Source organism: Sus scrofa, chromosome 3, assembly GCF_000003025.6.
Source record: "Sus scrofa isolate TJ Tabasco breed Duroc chromosome 3, Sscrofa11.1, whole genome shotgun sequence".
NCBI lineage: Eukaryota > Metazoa > Chordata > Mammalia > Artiodactyla > Suidae > Sus > Sus scrofa.
The window spans coordinates 131,332,715-131,358,485 of record NC_010445.4 but is presented as its reverse complement, the minus strand read 5'-3'; the positions used below and the strand labels follow the sequence as shown (position 1 = coordinate 131,358,485).

General features: G+C 58.7%; 1 protein-coding gene across 1 annotated transcript in view; it reads left to right on the top strand.

The window, feature by feature from the left end:
* TRAPPC12 (trafficking protein particle complex 12) overlaps positions 490-25,771 on the top strand; it is a 50,812-nt gene continuing 25,530 nt past the window's right edge. Inside the window, exons 1-5 of the mRNA XM_003354951.4 lie at positions 490-634; positions 3,151-4,311; positions 14,300-14,416; positions 21,047-21,160; positions 22,037-22,175. Of these exons, the coding sequence (XP_003354999.2) occupies positions 3,157-4,311; positions 14,300-14,416; positions 21,047-21,160; positions 22,037-22,175 (1,525 nt within the window). The 5' untranslated portion in view covers positions 490-634; positions 3,151-3,156. The remainder of the gene's footprint in view (positions 635-3,150; positions 4,312-14,299; positions 14,417-21,046; positions 21,161-22,036; positions 22,176-25,771) is intronic.

Below are 25,771 nucleotides of genomic sequence, written 5' to 3'. Positions count from 1 at the left end.
AAATCAGAGAAGCAGAGGCACAAAGGCATCCTGGCCACCCCACCCCACCCCCGTTTGCCTACGATTAAGTTGTGGCGCTAGGAATGCAGGAATCTTCATGCCGCTGGATCAATCCACCCACCCATTAGTGGTATTACTACCATTACCATTGCCATGGTTAATAGCTCACAGAAGTAGTACGAACGGGAAAAGTTTGCAATACAAATATGCACAAAGACAAATCCTCGAAAATAGTTATCTCTAGGGTGCTTTGGCCAGGAATAAAGAGACCTTAACCAACTCTCTTCCACCTGCCCCACCCCCTGCCCCAGATACGTCTGCGGCCTCTGAGGGTCAGAAAGATTTCCCTCCGCCTTCCCAGGGGTGGGGTCGGCTCCCCAGTCCCCGCCCAGTCCCCGCCCAGTCCCCGCCCCACCTTGGGGTCAGGCCCCGCCCACCGCAGCAAGACCCGGAAACGCACTGTTCTGCCGGCTCCTGCGCTGGGCATGGGCATGCGCGGGAGGGGCGCGCGCAGGCGCGGAAGCCGCAGGAGGCGCCGAGTGCAGTCCCGCCTTCCCGGCTTCCTCGACCTTCTCCCGGACCCTGGTCTCGGCCGCAGGCGACTCTTTCCCCAACCCGAGGGGGCCGGTGCCAGGTGAGGACAGGGCCGGGGCTGCAGGGAGGGGGTCGTGCCGTCCCTAATCGCAGCCCCGCCGACCCTCAGGCCCAGCTTCCCGGGGTCTCCTCTCGGGTCGCTCCTCCCCGAGTCTCTCCTCCTTCAGAGTCTCACCTCCCCGGGTCTCACCTCCCCGGATCTCACCCCCCGGGCCTCTCCTCCCGGGTCTCTCCTCCCCGGGGGTGCCCTCCCCAGGTCTCTGGTCTCTCCCTCCTCCCACCAGGCCCCAGCCCCCGTGTCCTGCCGGGTGCGCAGCTCCGGCCTTCGGTGTGTGCCCTTCCCGGGGGCGGCCCCCAGGCGCAGGAGGGGTCTGGGCCCTGGTCCCGGCTGGCCCCGGTGCCTCTTGCTCTCAGTTTAGTCTTAGGTAGATGGACGTTCACAGTAACCGCCCGACCGGACGCTCAGTGCTGGGCGGGCAACATTCGAAGGCTTGTGTAAAAGCGCGTAGGTCTCTATGTAAGCGTTGGCTGATCCCGAGAACATCCCGGATGGAACCGATGGAGAGCGTGTACAGGGAAGACCCGAAGACATTTTTATCTTAAAAGAAGCGCAAGGCTCAAAGATGCGCTCTAAAATGTGCCTGTTTTTCTCACCCTCGCCCGCAAACAGGTTTAACCCCAATGAAACACTTCCTTGAGCCCACAGTTCAAACCTTTTTATGGCTGCTGAAAGACACCCTGTCTTTTGGATTTAAATACGTCACTCCGCGTTTCTTCTCACGAATTCAGAAGATTATACTGGGTGGCAGACAGTGAGTTAGGCTCTTGGGGGTGGGGGGAGGGAGACAGACTCTTAGGATAATATAGTTACAGCATTACTCACCAGCCTTCACATTCTACTTCTTTTCTTTCTTTTTTTTTTTTTTGTTTTTTTAGGGCTGCACCCACAGCATATGAGAAGTCCCAGGCTAGGGGTCACATCAGAACTACAGCTGCTGGCCTACACCACAGCCACAGCAACACCAGGTCTGAGCTGCAACCTTGACCTGCACCACAAACAGCAACGCTGGGTCCTTAACCCACTGAGCAAGGCCAGGGATCGAATCTGCGTCCTCACGGATACTAGTGGGTTCGCTACTGTTGAGCCGGACCAAAACACCTATGTTCTATGATTTCTAACAGGATCTTCGCCACTCTGCTTCATCATTAAAATGATAATTACCATGTGTATACAGGTGCAGCTCATCACAGTTTTTAAAAAGTTTCCGTGCATCAGTTGCTATTTAATCTTTGTTATCCCAGTTTACAGATGAGGGAGCTGAGGCTAAAAGATGAAATCACTTTCAGAGACCACTTCATAGTGAAGCTAAGACTCAGGAAGCAATCCAGCGCCCATGTTTGCTGCTCTTTCCGCCTCACCTTAGCCCTCAATCATGACCTAGCCTAGTGACCTCCCAAGGACAGCAGAGGCAGAAAGATCTGTGTGGGAATCCTATCACCATCAAGTATGGGTACTGTGACTTTGGGTAAATCACTTGGCTTTCTCTGCTGCACGATGGAGCTAATAATTTGTAAGGTGCTCCTAAGGATTAAATAAGCTAATACAGGTAAAATGCTTGATCTGCAGTGGGGGTTCTTTACCTAGCGGCTTTCGTATGTGAAATATACGCTAGTAGATTTTTACCTCTTGGCAGCTCTTTCGTGGAAATAGGATTAACATTATTGTCATCTGGTAAAAGATAATTCCAGAGTCTCCAGAAAGGGAACCTGACCAGCAGTACTTTTAGTTGTTCTTAGTGAATCTAAATCACCTAAAGTTAGTAGTCCAAAAATATCTTAAGGCATTCGTTAAGCTCTTTGTGCACAGCACTCAACTGCACAAAAAGAAAGATTTCTTGGCTGCATTTTGATGCTGACATAAGCTTAAAATCATGCCTATAATTTGATCAAGATTGTAAGTCGATAGTAGGAGAAGCAAAGATGTATGTCACACATGAATCGGGAACAGATACCTGTGTTTCCCCTTTTGAATTAGGAAGTGTAAGGACTGCTCATGACACACCAGGGAGACCTGACCTGGTCTTCTGCCCAGCTTAGACCCTCATGTATTTCCCCCCCATCAAGCTACACAGTCCGTAAGTGACAGAAGGGTTCAAGGTTGGTGGTGCATGTTCTGTGGATTCGAACACACGTATATAATGACATGTATCCACCATTATAATGGCATGAATTCATCGTCTTTCTTTTTTTTCTTTTTTGGCTTTTTAGGGCTGCACCCGAGGCATGTGGAAGTTCCCAGGCTAGGGGTCGAACTGGAGCTGCAGCTGCTGGTCTGCGCCACAGCTCACAGCAACACTGGATCCTTAACCCACTGAGCGAGGCCAGCGATCCAACCCGCATCCTCATGGATACTAGTCGGATTCATTACTGCTGAGGCACGACAGGAACTGTGGATTCGTCATTTATTTATAAACAAAACGAGTCCAGTAGAATAAGTCAGCTTAGTAATAACTGAAGCATAGGCCCGTGAGGTTGATGTGTGTGTGTCTGTTGCAGGCGACCATGGAGACTGCTGGAGGCGCTGGCCAGAGCTCGGCCTCACAGAGCGGTCCCGCGGAGGGCCCAGCCCCGGGCGGCGGCGCTGCCCAGGCGCCCCAGGAAGATCAGGGGCAGCTGCTTTACCACGAGGAAACCATCGACCTCGGTGGCGACGAGTTCGGGTCTGAAGAGAATGAGACCGTCTCGGAGGACTCCAATACCTTTGCGGACAGGCTCGCCGAGCACCTGATGGAGAGCGTGCTCATCTCGGACTCGCCCAACAGCAGCGAGGACGACGCCGGGGAGCCCGCGGGGGGCGGCGCAGACCGCGGCCTGGCCTCGGGTGCCGGCGCGCTGAGCGACGACAGTGGGAGCGCCGGAGAGGACGCGCCCGAAGGCGCCTCCCCCGGGCCCCCCGACGGCCGGGCGCCCTCGGGGGAGAAAGACCCCGAGCCAGAAGGGAGAGAGCCACCCGCCTTGGAGCCCGGCGGCGCGGGTGCCGAGGCCTCGGGCCCCGGGGGGGACGAGAGGGCGCCCCCGGGGGACGCGGCGGCCGGCGAGGCCCCCCGGCAGCCCTCCCCCAGGGACGAGCCGGTGCCCGTGTGCACCATCTTCAGCCGGCCGCCCGGCTCCCAGCGCGACGGCTTCCAGTCGCAGATGGTGAAATCGCCGAGCTTCGGCGGCGCCAGCGAGGCGGCAGCACGGGCCCCGGCCCAGGGCGTCCAGCCCAGCCCCAGCCTGAGTAAGTTTTTTGGCGACGCCGCGGGCCCCAGCTCCCTGGCCTCGGACTTCTTCGATTCGTTCACCACGTCCACCTTCATCTCGGTCAGTAACCCCAACGCCGGCTCCCCGGTTTCGCTGGCGGCCACCCCGATGGGCGAGACCGCCCCAGGCCCCGCCGAGCCCGCCCGCCACCCGGAGCCCGCCGTCGCCACAGGCGCCCCGGAGATCCCTCCATCCCCAAAACCGTTCTCGCAGATCCAGGCCGTGTTTGCCGGCAGCGAGGACCCCTTTGCCACCGCCCTGAGCATGAGCGAGATGGACCGGAGGAGCGACGCCTGGCTCCCCGGGGAGGCCACCCGGAGCGTGCTCGTCTCCGTGGCCACCCAGCAGTACAGCGCCGTCTTCGTGGACAAGGAGGACCTCACCATGCCCGGCCTCAAGTTCGACAACATCCAGGTGAGAGCCGGGTCCCGCTGCTGGCCGGCCGACCGGGCTGGGCTGCTTCTCCGTGAAGCCCTGTTCCTCTCAGCCTCTTAGGATGTTCCAATGTCCTAGCTCTGTGGGTGGAAAACCCGTTTCTCAGCAGCTGCTAAGGTTCTGACGGCGAGGGTCTGTGTTGCATTGTCACTAGGTAGTTTGGAACCTGGCTGGTTTCTCGGACACAGTGTATTTAAGGCACGAATCAGAGTCGGAGAAGTACCTGCCAGCCAGGCAGTCGTGTCACTGTCTTTCTCTCTGGAGTAGTTCTGCACCTCGTGTGGTCAGTGTGTTTGTGACACGGGAGCACCAGTAAATGACAAACCCCCATTCCTTTTTTTTAGATATGGAAAAATACGTTTGCATTTTATATAATATACTTGATGTAGAAAGAGTCTCATAGATTCAATTAAACAAAGAGAATGGGCCCTCAAGATAATAAATCATAAAAGCATGCAAATGTTACATATAGTAAATAGCAGTATTAAAAAGCTCAATCGCACCAGTAATCAAAGATGTAAAGCGATTTTCGCCTCCACCGTCGAGGTATTTGTGTGTGTTCCAGTGCGGGACGGTGGCCTGCCCAGGCAGCCCTGAGGGGCTGGAATTTGGCACAGACTCTGTTAAGTTGTAGGACGCACGTCCAGTGTGCATCTCCTTCCACCCGGAAGCCCACCCTTCGGCGTTCTTTGGAAGGAGATGGTCTCACTGCCTGCAGACCCCCGGCTTTGGGGACACCCCTCCGAGGGAGGGGTGTCATTGCAAAGGAGCTGAACCGTCTGAAAGGCCAGTGGCAGGAGGCCGCCTGAGTTCCTGTGACACGTGTCATCTTATTGGTGGAGTGTCCGCGTAGGCATTGGACGTGGCGCGGTAGCGAACTGTGTGACGAGGTTCCGGTGTTACGGTCGCCAGGCAGGCCTACACTGGTGAACCCCGAGGGAGGCCAGCTCACTGCCCGGCAGCTGTGACTCCTGGCACCCAGGCTGCAGGTGGGATCGGCGTTTCTGTGCGCCAGCCTCGGCCCGGCATCCTGAGAGCGTCCTTCCTCTGGGGACTGAAGGAGGCCCCCCCGGGGACGGACACCCTCCCACCCCGCCACCTCGCTGGGTCGGAAAGCAGCACAGAGAGTTCTCTAGAGAAGGGGAGTGGCTGCCGCGCAGTCAGCGGGTTTTCTAGGTAACCGAGGGGTGAGCCGCAGGTTCCCGGTATTTTGCACGTGGGGCTCCAGCGTATTTGCTGACTCAACCCGTCCCCTCGTGGCTTGTCCTCCCCCCTCCCGGCAGAAGGCCCTGGCCCCGAGGGAATCCCGCCTGTGGGCTCTGACGGCAGGGCCATCTGCTGTTTAGGATCCCGTGTGTGCCTCGTCTCGCTGGGTCCCTGCCCCGCTGCATCCCCTGCCCCCGGGGGGCCTTGGTGTTCCGTCTCCTCCCTCTCTCCCCTCGTGGGGTCTTGGCGCCCTGCCGCAGAGTTCCTTTAACGGCAGCAGGTCTGGCCTTCAGCTGTCTTGCCCAGCCCGTGCTGTCTGCCATCTGCATCCCCGTCTGAGTGTAGCCCAGGAAGAGGGAAGGTTGCCGCAGCGACCACCTAACCCAGCACTCCCCACGGTGTGCTGGGCCCAGGCCCGGCCGCCCCCCCCCCCCGGCTGCCCCCCCCCCCCCCCCCCCCCCCCCGGCTGCTGGCTCTGGCAAAGCTCATCGGTCCTTCTTGAGAAGCCGCGCTGGCGTCCTGCTCGTTTACCCCGGATTGAATCAGGTCTGGAGGCCCTTTCTACCAGTGAGAAGCTGGGGTTCTGCAGTGGCGCCTCTGTAGCTGTAAAGCTTGCAGGCGGCCGGCTGCACAGTAAGCGGGGCGTTTGGCGAGCCCGCCGGGGTCAGGGAGCGCCCGCCACCGGGGCAGGACACATCCTAGCAGCCAACCTGGAGGCAGCGGCCTCCCTCTGCTTCCTTTCAATCCCAAGGCAGCCATCCTCACCTCTCCCACTTGGCAGCGGTGGCTTTGGAAACCTCCGTAAATTGAAATACGAATTAAGAACAGTTCCCCAAAGGCCTTTGCCTTTGCCACGTAACAGATGTGCTGGAGGCTTCTTGGCCTGTGTCTCCACAGTGCTGTGTCGCCCTTCAAAGAACTGTTCGTTCCCAGGATAGAAGGGCTGTGTGGTTTACCTTGGAAATGCTGTGTGTATTCGCCAGAGGACCTAAGATGGCTTTTGAGACGTCAGTCAGTCGGCGGTTGAACGTACCTATGAACAAGTTTCTCCTTGTGCCGCTGCGACCGTCGCAACGTTATTCTGAGCTGGCTTTTCTAAAACGCTTGCGTTGACGCTTCTCCAAATTGCTCACCCTCTGGCGTCTAATTAAAAATTCCTTCTTGTGGGATAGAAGTGGGGGGGTTAAATTGTTGCTTTATGAAGTGACTTTTTGAGCAGTTTGAGTTCTCAAAGAAGGAAAAATGAAAAGCGAGGGCGTAACTCTCCGTCCAGCCACAGCAGCGCCATTCGAACTTTAGACGGCCGGTGTTCTTAGAGACGTAAATGTGAAGTTTGTGGGGAAATGATGGGAAAATTCAGAACCGATAAAGAATGGAAGTTGTGTACTATTTGGATGATGCTTGGTCAGTAGAAAGGGGGAGGGGGGTAAACAGACAGGAAGCAGCAGCGTCTCGGCGGCGGCGGCGGCAAGGGAGTAAGATTGGGAAGGAGGCACGAGACCAGGCTATGGTCCCAGATACCTGCGTCCAGACCTGCGGCCGAGCCCTTCCACCCCACGAGCCCTTCCACCGTGCGGTCTGGTTCCGTTCCCTGAGCCCCTCGGCCCCTTGGACCTGACCTTCTGTCTCCTGCCTCCCCCACTCCTCTGCGCCTCTGCTGTGTTCCTCCTGGTTCGCACCTCTGGGCCTGGGGCTGGGCTGGCTGGGCTGGGCTGGGGCTGGGGCTGGGCTGGGCTGGGCTGGGCTGGGGCTGGGGCTGGGGCTGGGGCTGGGCTGGGCTGGGCTGGGCTGGGGCTGGGGCTGGGCTGGGCTGGGCTGGGCTGGGCTGGGCTGGGCTGGGCTGGGCTGGGCTGGGGCTGGGGCTGGGCTGGGGCTAGAGCTGGGGCTGGGCTGGGCTGGGCTGGGCTGGGCTGGGCTGGGCTGGGCTGGGGCTGAGGCTGGGCTGGGCTGGGCTGGGGCTAGACCTGGGTCTGGGCTGGGCTGGGGCTGAGGCTGGGCTGGGCTGGGGCTAGAGCTGGGTCTGGGCTGGGGCTAGAGCTGGGGCTGGGCTGGGCCAGGGCTGGGCTGGGGCTAGAGCTGGAGCTGGGCTGGGCTGGGGCTGAGGCTGGGCTGGGCTGGGCTGGGGCTAGAGCTGGAGCTGGGCTGGGCTGGGGCTGAGGCTGGGCTGGGCTGGGGCTGAGGCTGGGCTGGGCTGGGGCTAGAGCTGGGGCTGGGCTGGGCCAGGGCTGGGCTGGGGCTAGAGCTGGAGCTGGGCTGGGCTGGGCTGGGCTGGGGCTGAGGCTGGGCTGGGCTGGGGCTAGAGCTGGGGCTGGGCTGGGGCTAGAGCTGGGGCTGGGCGGGGCTGGGGCTGGGCTGGGGCTGAGCTGGGCTGGGGCTGAGCTGGGGCTGGGGCTGGGCTGGACTGGGGCTAGAGCTGGAGCTGGGCTGTGGCTGGGGGGCTGGGCTGGGGCTGGGCTGGGGGCGGTTAGATCTGCGGAAGTTGGAGTCGAGACAGCCATTGGCACGCAGAGGGGGCTCTGCAGCTTGGGAACAGCAGATTTAGCTCTGGGGTGATCTGAGGATTTGGTTGACGTCAGGCATTAAGTCAGAGGCTGTCTGGAACCGAGAGGGTGAGCTGAGTGCATTTGAGGACACCAAGGAACGGTTCCTGTGCACGTCTGCGAGCCTCTCTCTCTGGCCCAGGGAACGTTCCCACGCAGTGATGGCTCCAGATCCAGAAGAAGGCATTGTGTCACGGAACCCACACAGTCTGGGTGAAACCCCTTCCCGGGCCATCCTCAGCCCCTGTGTTGGAAATTCGCAGACAGCCAAAGATACTCCTGTTCCTGCAGGTCTGCTCGCTGCAGATTCTCTCAACTTTAAGTCTGAGAAAACGATGTGTCTTCATTGTCGAGGCTTTCTGCAGGAAATGCAGTGTGTTTACAATACGCAGACTTGGAGGTTGGCGCATTCTTTTTCCTTTGGGCGTGTTGCCGATGCCCTTGGTCGTCTTCTGGTTTGTATCCTTCACTGATGCAAAGTCTGTGAGAAACTTCATCTTTGCTCTTCTGTAAAGAGCACGCTCTCCTCTGGTTGCTTTTAAGATTTTACACTAGTTTTCAGCGGTTCGATTTTTTTTTTTTTTTTTTTGTCTTTTTGTCTTTTTGCCATTTCTTGAGCCACTCCTGTGGCATATGGAGGTTCCCAGGCGAGGGGTCCAATCAGAGCTGTAGCCGCCAGCCTACCCCACAGCCACAGCCACGGGGGATCCGAGCTGCGTCTGCGACCTCCACCACAGCTCACGGCAACGCCGGATCCTTCACCCACTGAGCGAGGCCAGGGATTGAACCCACAACCTCATGGCTCCTAGTCAGATTCGTTAACCACTGAGGCACGACGGGAACTCCTCAGCAGTTTGATTCTGACGTGCCTTCCCGTGGTTTTCCTTTATGCTCATCTTGCTTAGGACTCGTTGACCCTATAGGATCTGTGATTTATGTCATCAATTTTGGAACGTCTTTAGTCGTTGTTTTTTCAATTAGCTTTTCTATTTCTCTCTCTTCTACTTCCGGGAACTTCAGTGCCGCGTGCTGCCTGTTGTTACCGAGAGGCCATTAATGACGTTAATGATCGGGCCTTGCTTTTGTTTTTCATCTACTTTTCTCTTTGTACTTAAGTTTGGAATTCTGGTTTCGTGTCCTAAGTTCATTTATCTTTCCTTCTGCACGTTGTAGTTTCCAGTTGATGCTAGTCAATAAATTTTTCATACTTTTTTGTCTCTAGAATTTCCATCCAGCAGCTTGATGTGGGTTGTCAGTTCCCAGACCAGGGATTGAACCCGGACCACGGTGGTAAAAGCCTCAAACTCCCTGGTTCTTTTTTTTTTTTATCTATTTTTCACTCATTGTGTTCAAGTTTTACTTTAGAAGGTTGAGAACATTGGCAGTAGGTCTTTTGAGGTTCTCTTCGGAAGATTCTATCCGCTCTGTAATTTCAGAGTCTGTTTGTATTTAACTTTTCTCTTAGTTGTGGGTGACACAAGCCTGCTTCCTCACATGTCTAGTTTTTTTTTGGTTGGTTTCTTTGTTTGTTAGGGCACACCCACAGCATATGGAGGTTCCCAGGCTAGGGGTCCAATTGGAGCTGTAGCTGCCAGCCTACACCACAGCCACAGCAACGCAGGATCTGAGCCGTGTCTATAAGCTACACCACAGCTCATGGCAACGCTAGATCCTTAACCCACTGAGCAAGGCCAGGAATCGATCCTGCATCCTCATGGACGCTAGTCAGATTCATTTCCGCTGAGCCACAGCTCGAACTCCCTAGTCATTTTTTATTAGAGGCTGGATGTTGTGGGTTTCCTGTTGTTGAGTCTGTGTTTTGTCGTCTTCCTTCAGAAACACTTGTGCTTTGTTCTGGCGGGCAGGCAGGTTACATGCAGATTTAAATGATCTTTTTTGTCAACTGAAAAAATGCACAGTCTGAAAGTCGAGAATTATGTTTTATCTGGTGGAGAAAAATGAGGGCTTAAGCCTGAGACCCAGCACCTCACATGGCTCTGGGGACCGCTCAGAAGAGGCAGGGAAGAGGCCAGGCTATAGAAGCGCTTCTGTCACAAAGACCAGGGGGTGGGAACCTCAGGACATTGCTGGGAAAGGAGACCGGCCTCTCAGGTGAATGCAGGTAGGACTTTCCTGGGGGAGGGGGGGCGGCAGGGGCAGGTGCGGGGGCTGGACGTCCTTCCAGTGATAGGGGCCTGGCTGCCTGGGGCCTGTCGTGTGCTTTCCCGTCCTGGGTGCCCTGGGGCGCACCGTCCCGGTGGCTGTAATGTGACAGCTGGATCCTTTATTTCCTGATGTGGCAGGCAGTGTTTTTCACCTTTCTGGGTTTGGTTTTTCGCTTTTTCCAGGGACCTGAGAGTAGCTTTCACTCTTGGGTGACCTTTCTGACATCTGCCCTGAACACCTGGGTGTCCCAGAGTGCTCCGCGGTGGTCGGCTGGACTGGACATCGCTCAGCCCCGAGGGAGCGCACGGCCGCCCTGTCCCTTCTCCCCGTGCAGGGACCGCTCGCCCTCGGCCGTAGACCCCAGCGCCGTCCCGGCCAGCATCTGGTGCCAGCTCCAGCCGCCTCCCTGCCAGCTCCCAGCTGGTGCCCACTCGCAACTTTGCTGCACTTCGCCCCCCTCCCTGCCCCCGTGCCTCTGGGTTCAGGGGCTCACTCGCCCTCCCCTTCGCTCAGATCACAGCCCTCGTCTGTGTCTGAAAACAGGTGTTCCGTCTGCCATTCCAGCGTTCTCGTCGGGATGCCAGGACGACAAGCCCAGGGCCAGTCGCGCTGACGACAGAGGCACAGGGCGCCCCTCGCCCGGGTCCCGGGTGTGAGGCGCCGCCCGGAGCTGGCCCCGCGGCTCCCGCGGTCCCTCGAGAACGGCTAGTTTGTTGAGGGCCTCGGACGAAAAGGGCTCGAGGTCTGGTTTTGCTTTTACGCTTAATTAAGATGCACCTCGCATGTCGTGTCAGTCGCACACTTAGTGTGCCCTCAGTGGTGTTAACCCTTTTTGGACAGAGTGGTTCACCCATCACCGCAGTCTGTTTCCGGACCAGTTTCACCCCCCCAAAAAGGAAGCCCCCAAACCTTTAGCACCCAGTTTCCATCCCCCACCCCTCAGGCCCAGGCAGCCGCTCCTCTGCTTTCTGTTCTGTGGGTTCCCCTATTCCGGACGCGTGGTCTAGGGGCTCACCCGGCACGGCCTGCCGCCTAGCGTCCTGCATCAGCACCTCCCCCCTTCTCCGCCCCCGCAGCTGACCTTGGACGGCACGGGACTGGACTGTGCGGGTGCGCCGTTGCGGGTGTGGGGTGAGGCTGTGGCCCCCCTCCGAGGAACACCCCAGCCGCCTTCCCGAGGCCGCGCCGTACCCGGCCTCTCCACAGCCTCGCGCTTGAGTGCCTTTTGGTTTTGTTGGCCGATGCCCTCCGTTCAGCTGGCTTCCCCTCCCGGGCCTGAGAGGACCACCGAGGGCTCCCAGGAGGAGGCGCTGCCCTTGTCCTTGGCCCTGCGGCAGAGGGCTCGCCAGGCCCCAGGGCCGGGCCACGGGCCTTCCAGCGCCACCGTCCCTGCGTGTCATCTGCTTTGCTAACAGTGAAACCCACGCCCTGAGTCAGCTGCCCTGGGCTCTGCCTTCCTCCGTCCGCGGGGACTGAAGGTCGCTGCTCAGCCGCTGCCAGGCTGCAGGAGAGCAGCCCCCGACCCCGCGGGCTGAGGTCCAGCCTCTGATGCCCCCCCCCCCCGTTGCCAGACCGTGGGTCCTGCGCCTCCCCGGCTACCTCCCCCGTGCCCTGCCTCGGCTGCAGGAGGCCCTCCCCCAGCGCCTCCCTGACTGGAAGGGGCCCATCACCCGCAGGGGCAGCGACCCAGCTCTCAGGGCCTCGGGGAAGCTTCCTCCCCACTCCAGGAACCGGGGAGGGTCTGGGGCACAGACGCCAGGACCCCAGGGCAGAACCTTCTTGGCTCGGAGACACAGCCAGAGCAGGTCTACACTGGGACGCTGGGCGCGTCTTCAGCTCTGGCTGAGGCCTTTGTCAGGCCTGCACATGTCCCCGGTGACAGGTGTCTCCGGTGACAGATGTCTGCCCGTGTCTCGGGACCTTCCTGTGTAACCAGGTGCTAACTCACAGAACCGTGAGGGCATGAGGTTTCACGGTACCGTCTCATCAACGAGAAGGATGCTCTGGGGACGGAGGAGAGGGACCCGCCCGCCCGCCGCAGCATCAAGTGTGACTCTGCCCTTTCTCGATTCTCGGCCCCTCTGGCTCCGTGAAGCTCTCGGTCTGCCAGGAGCTGCGTGGGCGCGGAGTCGGGGCTGCGCGGCTGAGCTCTTTCCCTGCTGCCCCGAACCATCCCTCCCAGATCTGTTAGGCGCTCCTGGGGTTCTAGCCCTTTCACCTGACTCTCTGAGCCCTGCTGCTTCCAGCCCTGTGCCGCCTGTGCCTAGAGGTGCAGCTTGGCCTCTGAGCACCAGGTGTGGTGCCGGCCAGAACCAGCCCTCAGGAGGGCAGCCTTCCTGCGCCTCTGCCCCCTGCTCCTGCCACATGGTCTCTGTGCCAGTGCTTTGAGTGCAAAGTCACCCCAAGTGTGAGCAGCCTCCCTCCTCCACCCCCACAGGTGGTAAGGCAGTAGGGGGACAGCTTCTGTCACCACCTGCCCCCGCTCTGCCCCCCACCCTTGTGGTCCCTGCAGAATCAGTGTGTGCTGGGCCAGGACCGCAAGGCCGGCCTTTGGTTTCCTGGCCTTGTCCCCACCTCCGCCAGGTGGGCCTGGTTTTTGTTCTGCAGGTGGCTTAGTGGGGAGTTGGGGTCCCTGTGCTGGGCTCCTGTTAGCAGCAGGGGGCCCACTGCCTGGCCTGCTGCCCTCGGGACCCAGGAGCAGGTCGGGGAGGCCAGACCCGCCTCCACGAAAGGGTCTCCCCCGTCCCAGCGCCTCATGCTGGCCCTGGGCCACCCCGCTTCACGGCCCGCACCTCACCCCACCCTGGGGGCGCCCGGGCCTTGTGTGGATTCTGCCCACCAGCCTTGGCCTGTGCCTGGTCCCCAGGCGGCCCGCGGCGGTGGCTCTCTGTGGCTTTCTCTGCTGGCTTCTGTTCTGGTGCAGGGACAGCCTCTCCCTCCCTCCTGAGCTGCGAGGTCTCCTCTGTCCCAGCCCTGCCTGGGTTTCTCCCTGGTCCCTCTTCCCTGCCCTCACCCGTCTGTCCCCCGTCACTCAGCCTGGGTGCAGGTGGGTCCGACCCAGGGCTGGGGCTGAGGGAACCCCTGCAGGGGGAGGGCACCTCTTCTCCTGGGGCTCTGATGGGACTCCTGAGGCCCCGGCCCAGTGGCCAGTTGGCGGGAGGGGGCAGAGGGCACTCAGGCCCACCCCAGCCTGGGCCAGCCCCACATAGCATTTCTCCCAGGACACCAGCCCCCTGTCCCTGCAGTGTCACCTCATGCTCCCCAAGCCCCTCGTCCCCAACCCCTCCTCTGGTTTGGTGCTGACAGCTTAAAAAATATGCACCACCTAAAATTTGAGAGTTAGGTTTTATTTGGGGCAAAATGCGGACTCTAGCCCGGGGCGGGGGCGGGGGCCGGGGGGCAGCATCTCCGGAGCCCGAGGAACCGCTGCAGAGAGGCCGCGGCGTGGGCAGGATGCGTGCGATGTGGGGAAGGGGGGGTCAGGCCACCAGCACACGCGGTGCAGGGGGTCGCTGCTGGTCTCACAAGGTCGCTGCTGGTCACGAGGAGCTGACGCCACCGTGAAGGATGCCGGTGCCTTCCTAGACGCGAGGAGATGCGAGAATTGGGCTCATCAGATCTTCTGAAACTATCTAACATCTGAAGGCCTGTTCTGCCGGTTTCCCCGGAGCGCAGAGCCCTCACTCCCTATCCCCCAGAGCTCCTTTCGGGGCCCTTGAGGGTCAGTGGCTGCAGTGGCTCAGGATTCGGTCTGTGGAGAGCAGGTGCCCAGGGCCCATCCCCAGCTCACAGGGTGCCTCTCACGTAAGGCTGATCCAGGCAGCGGGGCTTTGACTGCTCCGTCTCCAAAAGAAAGAGCAGTTCTAAGGTCGCATTTCATTAAAGCTCTTGCTACGTTAGCATCCGGTTAATTGAAGTTTTTCTGTACTGTAACCACGTTTTCGCCTCCATACACCAATGGAGAAAAAAGAAATTTTGGTTCGCCATGGGTTCTGGTTAGCTGAGTTTAATTAACATTTTATTGTCCTGACATATTTTTCTTCCATTCTTTCCAGGGAGATGCCGTTAAAGACTTAATGCTTCGCTTCCTGGGTGAAAAGGCTGCTGCAAAGAGGCAGGTCTTAAGTGCCAACTCGGTGGAACAGTCTTTTGTTGGATTGAAACAGCTCATTGTAAGTCACAATGCATTTGATTTTCAGTATCGTTTCCTTGATAAGCCCTGCCTCCCTTCTTAATATTTTCCCTGCAGTTAATTGCTTTGAATATCTTATCCTGAGCCCTTTCGCGTAGCAGAATCATGTCGGATTAGATACCAGTCCAGTGCAGCTAAGAGCATTCTTAAGTCCAGTTAGTTGAAAGCAGTATTTCAGATGGCCAAGTTCCTTGAAGCAGTATATATTTTGAGTAAATAACTAGAGTGAAATGACTTTATGTTGATTTTCTTAAAATCTCCTGTTTTCTCCGCTTGCTGTGGAAGGTCTCTTATCGCATGAGTGGACTCACCAGAAATGCACCAGAGGTCTGTCTGCCCGTATTCACAGGCGGGCGTTGCAGACACCAGGCAGGGACGCTGCCTGGATCAGAAGTGGGAGGCCGACTGCAGGCCTTTGCAGGTGGGCGGGCAGGGGCCTCCGTGGGCTCTGAGCCCCTGGAAACTGGGTCCCCCACCCCCAGCACCTTATGTGACGATGCAAAAGCTTGTGTCCTCCATGGGTCCGTGGGGACACTTGCCCAGGTGCTTCGCCGACAACTGACACGTCGAAACCAACTAAAGCTTAGCTTCTAGTAAATGTAAGTCTCACGCTTCACTGAGCTTCTTTTACTTGAAGTGATTCTAGAATTATTGCTGTGAACCAGAAGCCTGGAAAGGACAGGCGTGGAGTCACTCTCTTCCCAAACGGGGGAAAGCAGAGCTGGTCTCCAGGCCTCTGTGCGCGTTCTCATCTGTTCGCGAACTTCCCGTCTTAGGAGGGAGCCGAGTCGCAGCCCCTGAAGCTGGTGGGATGCAGGGCCTCCGCCGTCGGGAGGGTTGCTGTCACCCCTGCACTTGGCCTTGAAGAGCTGCTGCGACACAGTGCCGCGCACGGGGGCTACACGACGAGGGCCTGGTGGCGAGGTGGCCAGAGGAGACACAGAGCCGGGCACGGTCCCTGCGATCCACTGCCAGGCGATCGGTTTACCTGCCTGGATCCTTCCTGGTGGGAATTAACACGCACGCGGTGCTGTGCTGTTTGTCCGGCGCTGCGGGTCCCTGAGGCCGGCAGAGAGGCTCTTCCCGGCCCCGACAGGAGGCCTGTTTTAGGCAGAAACCGTCCCTGTGAAGAGACATTTCCTCCCCGGTGTTTTAATGCCGTCCCGAGACGGGGGCGCCTGTCTTGACACGAGGCAAGCGTTTCTCCGCGGCTGCTCCTGCGTGGCCTCAGCGCACCCGAGGCTGGGCCTCCCAGGGCAAGCGCGTTGCCGTCTCCCCGGCGTGTCCCGTGCAGCGTTGTTCACGATTCCCTTTGAGTCGCGGGTGGGAAAGGCTGTGGACGCACGATTAGGACTCAGTGGCGTTTATGGGACCACGTCTCCCATCCTTTGGGAGTCGCAGAAGCCTCGTGCAGCTTCTCCAACAGAATCTGCATCGCGTTTCCTAGTTTGAAAAGTCATGTTCGTTTGGATTTAGGTATTTTCTCACATCAAAATAGCCTCATTAGAATTCTGCATGACATCTACAGTAATTATGAGATTTTCATAAGACTTTCTCCACAGAGCTTAGGGCTTAATGAGGTACATTAAAATTCGAATTTTAGGAAGCTCCCGTCGTGGCGCAGCGGAAACGAATCCGACTAGGATCCGTGAGGTTGCGGGTTCCACCCCTGGCCTCGCCCAGGGGGTTAAGGATCCCGCGTTGCCGTGGGCTGTGGGGTAGGCCGGCAGCTGTAGCTCGGATCCGACCCCTAGCCTGGGAACCTCCACATGCCACACACAAAAAATCTAATTTTAAAAGTAATTTTTTCACCAAACACGTCTGACATCTAATATTGAGTGAAATGGAGGAGGACCTCCAGGAGCGGGGACCAGAGGAGAAAACAATGAGATAAAAAGAGGGCAAACCAGACGTTCCCGTTGCTGTGGCTCCGCCCAATCTGCTGGTCTGGTCACCCCCTGTGCCCAGGAGCCAGGTCATTTTGTCCCCTCGTTAGTGTGAGTTTAGACGAGTCTGTGTCACGGACAGACCAGCGTGCTAATCAGAAGGCCGCTCAGCCCGAGGTGGCCCCTGTGGTCAGGAGGGCAGCTTCCCGGGTGAACCCTCACAACAGTGTCCATGGGGGCCCTGGACCCCCTCGGATGCAAAATCCGTGACATTCTGCATTTTCCTGTGACCCACACCCCCTCCCGTGCACTTTAGTTTTGTTTTTTTTTTTTTTTTGTCTTTTTAGGGCCACACCCACAGCACACGGAGGTTCTGAGGCGAGGGGTTGAATCAGAGCTGCAGCTGCCGGCCTGCATCCCAGCCACAGCCACTCGGGATCCTTAACCCACTGAGCGAGGCCAGGGGTGGAACCCACATCTTCACGGACACTAGTTGGGTTCCTTACAGCTGAGCCACAGTGGGAACTCCCTCCCAAGCACTGTAAATTGTCTCTGGATTACTTATCCTCTTATGTGAGTCTTGGCTGGTGGGGGGCAAATCCAAGTTCTGCTTTGGGGAACCTTCTGGAATTTTTTTCTAATTCATTTCCATCTGAGGTTGGATGCAGAGCCTGTGGATATGGGGCAGGGGGTGGGCTGTATTCACTTGTTAGGGGAAGAAGCTACTAAGAGTGTAAACATTTTTGCTTTTTTTTTTTTTTTTTGTCTTTTTGCCTTTTCTAGGGCCGCTCCTGAGGCATATGGAGGTTCCCAGGCTAGGGGTCGAAGTGAAACTGTAGCCACCGGCCTACATCAGAGCCACAGCAACGTGGGATCCAAGCCGCATCTGCCACCTACACCACAGGTCACGGCAACACCGCCGGATCCTTAACCCACTGAGCAAGGCCAGGGATCAAACCTGCAACCTCATGGTTCCTAGTCAGATTCGTTAACCACTGAGCCATGACGGGAACTCCCATTTTTGCTTTCTATGTTCAGTTAGGAAAGAAGCCACTTTTTAAGACTTCACACTTACTAGATAAATAATAAAAAAAAAAAGAATGAGACATTGTTGCTTCATTTTTAATGGTGATCTGGTTTGAGACATAAAACGTATCTTGGTATAAAAATCACAGCAAGAGCTGAAGGGGGTTTTTTTGTTTTCTTTTCTTTTCTTTTTGCTTTTTGGGGCCAAACCCGTGGCATATGGAAGTTCCCAGGCTAGGAGTCTAACCAGACCTGTAGGTGCCGGCCTACACCACAGCCACAGCAACACCAGATCCGAGCCGCATCTGCAACCCACACCACTGCTCACAGCAACGCCGGATCCTTAACCAACTGCACGAGGCCAGGGTTGCAAACCGGCAACCACATGGTTCCTAGTCGGGCTCATTTCTGCTGTAGCCACGACAGGAACTCCCCTAAAGGCTTTTTATACGATGCATTTTTTCTACTTTTAATCATCTATGGAGCACAAGGAGCTAGTCCTTGCTGATTGTGTCATAAAAAGAAGTTTAAGTCTAACTCAAGGAAGAAAAGGCCGTGAGAACCATTTGAATTTTCGCCTGCACTGCTCACGTTTTCAGGGCTTCCGCCTGGCCCTGTGCTCCGTGTTCTCCTGTGCATTGTTTTGTTCGGCCTCACGTCAGTGGGACAGATGCCCTCCACCCCGGCGCCTCGGGATGCGGGCAGCTTGGGTCCCTGGGGGCTAGTGCTGGTGCTCTGACAGCCCCCAGCCCGAGTGGGCCTGGGCCCTGGGGAGTTGGTACGGAGCACCTGCAGGGCGGCCTGGAGAGACCTGGAGAAGCTGTTCCCACTCGCGAGCTCGTCCGTGGCGGGGCTCGTGTCCTCTGTGTCCTCGCCACTTAGGCGTCTGCCTGGCAGGTGTCCACGGGGCGCAGCGCGTGAGCCCAGGGCACAGAGGAGAGGTGGCAACCTGCTGAAGGCGCGTGTTGATCAGGAACCTGCCCTTGCTCTGCCTCGGACCCTGGGGCTCCCGTCGCCCTGGGTGAGCCTGGCTCCCTCCCGGCCGGGGCCCTGCCTGCACCTGCCCCCCGCCTGCCTGCAGGGTCCTCCCCTCCCCCCGCCGTCCCCCGTGCTCCTGCAGGCTGGCTCCGGCTTCCACCCTCCGAGGCTGCGTCAGGCCACCTGGCTGCACACCCCCCCAGCCCCCTTGGCTTCGAGAAGCGCTTTGCAGCCTGTGGGCAGCTGATGTGCTGCAGGGAGACGGGACGTGCGGGGAGAGAACACGGTCTCGTCCTCGGGGAGCGGCGCTGGGACACGGGACACGCCGGCGTCCGAGGATGAAGTTAGAACGCGCTCTCATGCCACACGCAGAACAAGCTCGGCGTGGAGGAACAACCTAAACGCAGGGACAGATGCTGTGAAACTCCTAGAGGGGACCACAGGCTGAACATTCTTTGGCGTAAACAAGTGAGACCCAATTAAATTTAAAAGCTTTCACACAGCAGAGGAAACCTAAAAAAAAAAAAAAAACCACCCAAAGAATGGGAGAAAAGCTTTGCAAACGTTCCGAAGGATGAAGCTCCAAAATGTGCAAACGTCTCATGTAGCTTTATATCAAAAAATGTCAGAAGATGTAAATAGACCTTTGTCCAAAGAAGACAGACCAGTGGCAAACGGGCGCATGAAAACATGGTCACTGTCACCAATTATTGGAGAAACGCAAATCAAAACCAAAATGAGGAAGCTCCCGTCGTGGCGCAGTGGAAACGAATCCAGCTGGGAACCGTGAGGTTGCAGGTTCAATCCCTGGCCTCGCTCAGCGGGTTAGGGATCCGGCGTCGCCCTGAGCTGTGGTGGAGGTCCCAGACGCAGCTCAGATCCAATTAGACCCCTAGCCTGGGAACCTCCACATGCCACAGGCGCGGCCCTAAAAAGACCAAAAAAACCCACAATGAGGTTTCACCTCACCAATCAGAATAGCCATCATCACAAAGTCTGCAAAGCAGGACTGCGGGAGAGGGGTGGAGAAAAGGGAGCCCTCCTGCACTGATGGTGGGAGTGTCAGTTGGTGCAACCACTGTGGAAGCCTGTGTGGAGGTTCCTCAGAAAGCCAAATGTAGAGCCGCCGTATGACCCAGCCGTCCCACTGCTGGGCGTGTACCCAGAGAAAACCGAAATTCGAAAAGACAGAGTCATGCACCCCCGCGTTCACTGCAGCACTCTTCACAACGGCCAAGACACGGAAGCCACCTAAGTGTCCATGAGCAGAGGAGCGGATAAAGAAGATGTGGTGCGTACACACGATGGAGCACCCCGCAGCCCTAAAAACAACGCAATAATGCCATTGGCAGCAGTGGATGCAGCTAGAGATGATCTTACTAAGTGAAAAAAGTCAGACAGAGGAAGGCAAATACCATGTGATGCCGCTTGTACCTATGAAAATGACACCAGAAACTTAGATAAGATAGAAACACACTCACAGGTTTTGAGGTCAAGCAAGCTGATGGCCACCAACAGGGAAACGGGAGGCGAGGGGAGGGTGGGCCGCGCACCGCCCGAGGCAAAGGACCGCCTGCGAGGCACAGGGACGCCCGGTGGTCTGCGGTAACCTGCGCGGGAAGGAGAGAGGCTGTGTGCGTCTGTGTGACCGACTGGCTCTGCTGTGCACCCGAGGCTCACACCGCTCGGGACATCCCCTCTACCCCGAGGCGGGTTTTTGTAAGAAGGCCCTTTGCGTGCGCAAAATCCCTCAGCGGATCCTTGAAGAAACGGTTTAATGTCCACCTTCCTTGCTGGAGCTGAGCTCGCCCGCACCGCCTGTGCAGTCTGCGGGCCCTGACCCGCAGCGGCGCCTGCAGCCTCCGGGGTGGCGCCTGTCGCGTCGGGAGGACCCGCTCGCGCACCCGCTGGAGCTCTGTGAAGGGGCAGCGCCCCTCGGGTGGTGTTTGCAGGCAGCCCTCCGCTCTGCGTGGCATCGGGTCTCTGGGCCTGTGTCGGACCAGCCCGTGCGCCTGTGGTTCCAGCCGTGACGCGGGGTGGCGGGAAGGTGGGCTGCCAGCTGATTTGCGGCCTGGGTGGCACGGGCCGAGCCGGGCAGCTCCTTGGTTTCTCTCATGGTGACGACCTGGCGTCCGTCAAACATAGAAGCCCACTTAGAGCCGCGGGCAGGCCTTACAAATACGCCTCCCCAGCACGTGGGTTAACGTTAAACAGCTGGTAACACGTGGATGAAAATCAGAGGGTTGGAGTTCCCGTCGTGGCGCAGTGGTTAACGAATCCGACTAGGAACCATAAGGTTGCGGGTTTGATCCCTGCCCTTGCTCAGTGGGTTAACGATCCGGTGTTGCCCTGAGCTGTGGTAGAGGTCGCAGATGTGGCTTGGATCCTGCGTTGCTGTGGCTCTGGCGTAGGCTGGCAGCTACAGCTCCGATTAGACCCCTAGCCTGGGAAACTCTATATGCCGCAGGAGCAGCCCAAGAAAAGGCAAAAAGACAAAAAAAAAAAGAAAGAAAAGAAAATCAGAGGGTTGAGTTCTCTCGCTCAGAAGGGCTCGGGGGCAGGGCCGCTTTCCAACAAGAAGCCCCCCGCCCCCGCCCCCAGCCTGATGCTCGTTAAGCACTAAGGTCTCATCGTTGCTCATCTGGAAGCGTGTGTCCAGCTTGGCACCCTGCCCGCCCAGGGCCGTGGGTGCCGCGGGTGACGTGTCCCCTGTCTTACAGAGCTGCAAGAACTGGAGGGCGGCGGTGGACCTGTGCGGGCGGCTCCTCACCGCCCACGGCCAAGGCTACGGCAAGAGCGGGCTGCCAACCAGCCACACGGCGGACTCCCTGCAGGTACAGCCCTGGGTCCTCCTCTGGTCTGTCCCCGTCTGGGGACAGAGACCCCGGGGCCTTACCTTTGTAAAAGGCAGGGGCGAGAAGCACAGGGAGGGCCTCCCATGAGAAGGAGCAGCTGCAGGGCCCTTTGGTGCTGCCTCCCCGGGAGTCCCAACCTTTATTCTCACTTGTATGGGGTCCCCCAGGGTCACCCCAAGCAGCGGCTCTCAGGACCAAGGGGAGCCTGTGGGAGGAGGAGGAAGGGACGTGGGGCGTCCCAGCCCGCTCTCCTCTGTCTCCCACCAGGAGCTGCCAGGCCCACGTTGCCTGTGCCCATCCTGGCCTCTGCCTGATGCAGGGCTTCTTCCTCCGTTTCCCCGAAACCCGCCGCAGCCCCCGGGGACGCAGCTTTGCCCTCCCGAGTGCGCCGCACTCTCCCCTCCGCAGCCGGCCGCCCACCCCGAGACGGCCGCCCGTGGATGCTGTCTGTCACCTGCCGGGCCACGTGGTCTGGAGCACTGGCTCCTTTCTGAACCTCCTTGGTGAGATGAGGTTGAGCTGGGTCACTACCAAGGCGCCCCCAGCTCCCCGCGCCCCTTGTCGTCACGAAGGTGTTGTGGCCGCTGGGGCTGACCACGCACACGCGCTGTCCCTCCGTGTGCCCGCGGCCTCCTGCGGGGGCTCCGCCCAGCCACACCCCTTTCTCCTGGGGGGAGAGCTTCTCTTTGTATCCATTTGCCTAACCTTGTAATTATGAGACGTGCTAGAGGGAGTTGGCTGGCCCTTGGTTTGACGGCCTCCCAGTCCAGCGCCGATAGGCAGTGAATGGGGATGCGACCTCTGGCCTTGCTGTTGGCAGAGGCCCTGTGGTCTCACCAGGCTTTTGTGTTTCAGCTTTGGTTCGTGAGGCTGGCGTTGCTGGTGAAGCTGGGCCTCTTCCAGAACGCCGAAATGGAGTTCGAGCCCTTCGGGAACCTGGACCAGCCAGACCTCTACTACGAGTACTACCCTCTCGTGTACCCGGGGCGCAGGGGTAAGGCGCCGCCGGCGCACGCGGTTTGGCCTGGCCTGCACTTAGGGGCCCGGGGCTGGCTCCCGCAGGCCCTCCCTCCTGGCAGCCTGGCCTGGGCAGGCTCCCTGACGCCTCCGTCTCTTTCCCGGCCGTGCCTCGGGCACCTGCCGTGTCCCAGCACCGAGACCTGGCCTCAGGGCTCGGTGCTGGACATGCGGGCTTTCTGACTGTGCTCGGGAGTGAGGACACACTCCGTGCAGCATGCACACAGCGCTGAAGCAGGCGTCCTGCAGCAGGGCTCCCCGTGCCCTTCTCTCCCAATCCCCACTCTCCCAGGCTTCATTTACTTAGCAGTCTGCTTGCAGCTCACCAGGGCGTCGTGACTGTAATTTGGAAATGTCATTTGCAAACCCTGGGCTACAGCTCAGGGTGGTGGTCGGAGAGTAGCAAGACGTTAGACCCCGGGGGCGGGGGGGGGGTCCAAAGAGCCTTCCAGGCTCCTGGAGGGGAGTGAACTTCTCTTGGTGGAGAACCTTATAAATATGTTTGAAACCCATCAAGTGTTTGTATCAAATGCACTTTCAAAGGACTTCTGCGGAGACGCAGCAGAAGCAGCGTCACTGAAAGCCGGGGCTCTGTAGCCAGACCTGCTGTTAAACCCTGGCTCCTCCACTTGTCGGTGCGTGGCCTTGGGTGGCCGGCTCGGGCTGTCTGCCTGGTGCCCTTATCGGTACAGCCGGGGTGGGGGCCACGCTTCTCCCTGGAGGGTCACGAGGATGACGTGAGGTCGTGCGTGCGTGCGTGCGGCCTGCAGCAGTGGCCGGCACCCAGTGAGCAGCACTCTGGCTCTTCTCATTCTGTTCGTAATTCACGAGGGACACAGGAGGCCGCGGCCGTCTTTTGTCAGATGGGCTGGTCAGCGCCCGGGGGTCAGCAGTGGAGCAGCGGGACGGTCGCGGGGCCGAGCCTGACGGAGGCAGCGGTGGAGTAGCAGGACAGAGGGCGCAAAGGCCGGGGCACCAAGAAGGAGGAGTCTTCTAGAAGTTTCGGGAAGTCAAAGCCGTGTCCTAGCTCAGTAGGTAAACGATGAGCGGAGAAGACGAAGTGAAAGCGTTTCTCAGCGTCTTTTCGTGTTATTTTCCCTTAAAGCTCAGACCTGTTTCTCTGGGGGTCGGGGGCGCTTGCTTAGTTCCCGGCTTTATCCGTCATCATCCCGCTTTCCCGGGGCGATGGGGGTTAGTCCGCGTTGCCCGGGTTTGCCGGGAGGGAGGAGGGTGTTCAGCGTGCGGAGCTGTCACAGCTTCAGCCTCGCTGGTGTGAGATCCCGTTTCTCCCTCCTGACGATCGGTCGACTCTCTTCGCGAAAAGGAAGGGAAGGGCAGGTTTAAACCTGAGACGTGGCAGAGCTCAGCCTTGCCGAGGCTGCCTCCCCCGGGCGGGCCGGCAGCGGCGAGCTGGGTAGACGCAGGGTCGGGAAGGGCGGCGGGCCCGGGCCCCGATTTGAAAGCTCTCGCCCCCCAGGGGCCCCGCTAGCCCCCAGAGGCCCTGGTGGGCAAGGTCCGGGGTGCAGCCCAGCCGCGGCGGTGGTACGTGGGTGGGAGGGCTCCCCGGCTTGGCTCCCTCGAGGTGCCGCGCGGGTGAGGCCAGCACCCCCGCCTCCTCGCTCAGAGGGCCCCTCCCACGCGCAGGGCCAGGAGGCGCCGGGGGCAGGGCTGGACCCCAGACGGCCTCCCACGCCTCGAGGCTCCGGCTGGGCACTTGCTGGGCGGGTGGTTCGCCTGTGTCCTCCGGTGCGCTTGGACAGCACCGGCCTCCTGGCTGCTCGGGGGACGCTCCCCCAGCTTGCAAGCCACCCTTTGTGCCATTTGGGGCCCACCCTCCCTAGGAGGTGAGGAGCGGACTTGCACCCCAAGTGAGGCGAGGCTCTGTCGCCACATCTGGCACTGGAAAGGCACTTGATGGAAAGGCTAGAGGCATCTTCCGTGGGAAGTTTGGGGTGGCTTTGTTTTCTGTAATTGTGCCTGGCAGTTTTCATTGTCAGGAGATGGCTGTTCTCATGCTGCTTGTAAGGAGCATCTGTGATTCCTTCCAACCTTCCTTCCGAATGTCTCTCCCTCTGCCAGCCTGCCCCCCACACCTGCCATGCTCGCGGGCAGAGGGCCGGACCCTCTGCTGGCCCCAGGGCTTGGCAGCTGACGTTGCTTTGTCTGCTGGTGACAAAGACAAGACGTCCGTGTGCGTGGGCCCGTCGCTCAGCGGCTCCAAACTGCAGATCCCTGTGCCCAGAGCTGCGTGGAGGCGCTCTGACTCCGTTCCTGCCCAGGTCCGGGCCAGTGTGGATTCTCGGTGACTGCCGATACCTCAGCTGCTCTGACGCCCTTATTCAGGGGCGAGTGTGAGCCTGCAGAGGAGGTAGTTCCTGCTTCTTGCGGACCCCCAGCCCTCGCCACCGCCGCCTCGAGCGCGCGGCCTCCCAGGGTCCTCTCTGACCCCCTGCGCCGGGCGGCGGAGTCTGGGGGCAACGGACGGAGCTCCCCGTGACAGGAGGAGCAAGGCCAGGGTCCGGGCACGGGGCCCTTCCGGCAGCTTGGAGGACGCAGTGGCCTGAGGACGCGCAGACCGAACGCCCGTTCTGATGCCGCCCAATGGAAAGAAGACGACGGCCCCGTGCGTCACGGAGCCGCTCATTTCAGTTACGGAATCGACAAAAGTCACATGTGTACTTCAGCTCCAGTGTGGCAACATCCGTCCCCAGCGACATGCTGCATGTTTACTCATTGTTCTTCTCATTTTGTGGCGTAGCAAGCATTAATGTAAGAGTTTGATTCACTCACTTCATATAAGCAAGGCAGGTCATTAAAACATGCTTTAAAAAGGAAGCTATAATGATACAAATAAATAAGTTTTATGAATGAGCTTTAATATACTTTGTCTAGTATTGGGCGTAATTTTTACCCATTCAGAATCTTCATGGCGAGATGTACTGAATCAGGAGTAAAAACCCTGAGATTTCCTTTTGAATTTTCATCCGAGAAAGGAAGCGCGTTGTCTGGTGTGTTTCTCTGACTCTCCGGCAATTTCACGGAGTTTCCTTCAGCCTCTGCGAAGGAAGGAGCGTGTGTTTCCACGCACTCGCCCGTCTTTTCGTCAGTGGTTCGGAATTCTCCCTTGTCCGCAGGGGACAGCGGCCGTGGCCCCGGCGCAGAGGACAGTGTCACGAGCGCACGCTCCGTGTTTCAGGAAGGTCTTGCTTTGACGCGTCGGTCACCGTTGCTACGTTACCATTAACAAAGGCTCGCTGTTTGCGCTCGGGTTCATGCTTTCAGTTGTACGTAGTCCCTGAAATTTCATGATCAAGAAAAGATGAGGAGTTCCCATTGTGGTGGCGCAGCGGAACCGAGTCTGATTAGCGTCCGTGAGGATGCAGGTTCAATCCCCGGCCTTGCTCCGTGGGTTAAAGCTCCCGCCCTGCCGTGAGCTGTGGTGTAGGCTGGCAGCTGCAGCTCCCGGTTGACCCCAGCCCGGGCGTGTCCATGTGCTGCGGGTGCGGCCCTAAAAAGACGACCAAAAAGAGGACTTTTTCTTCCATTCGCGGCGCAGTTAACACGTGCCTTCCT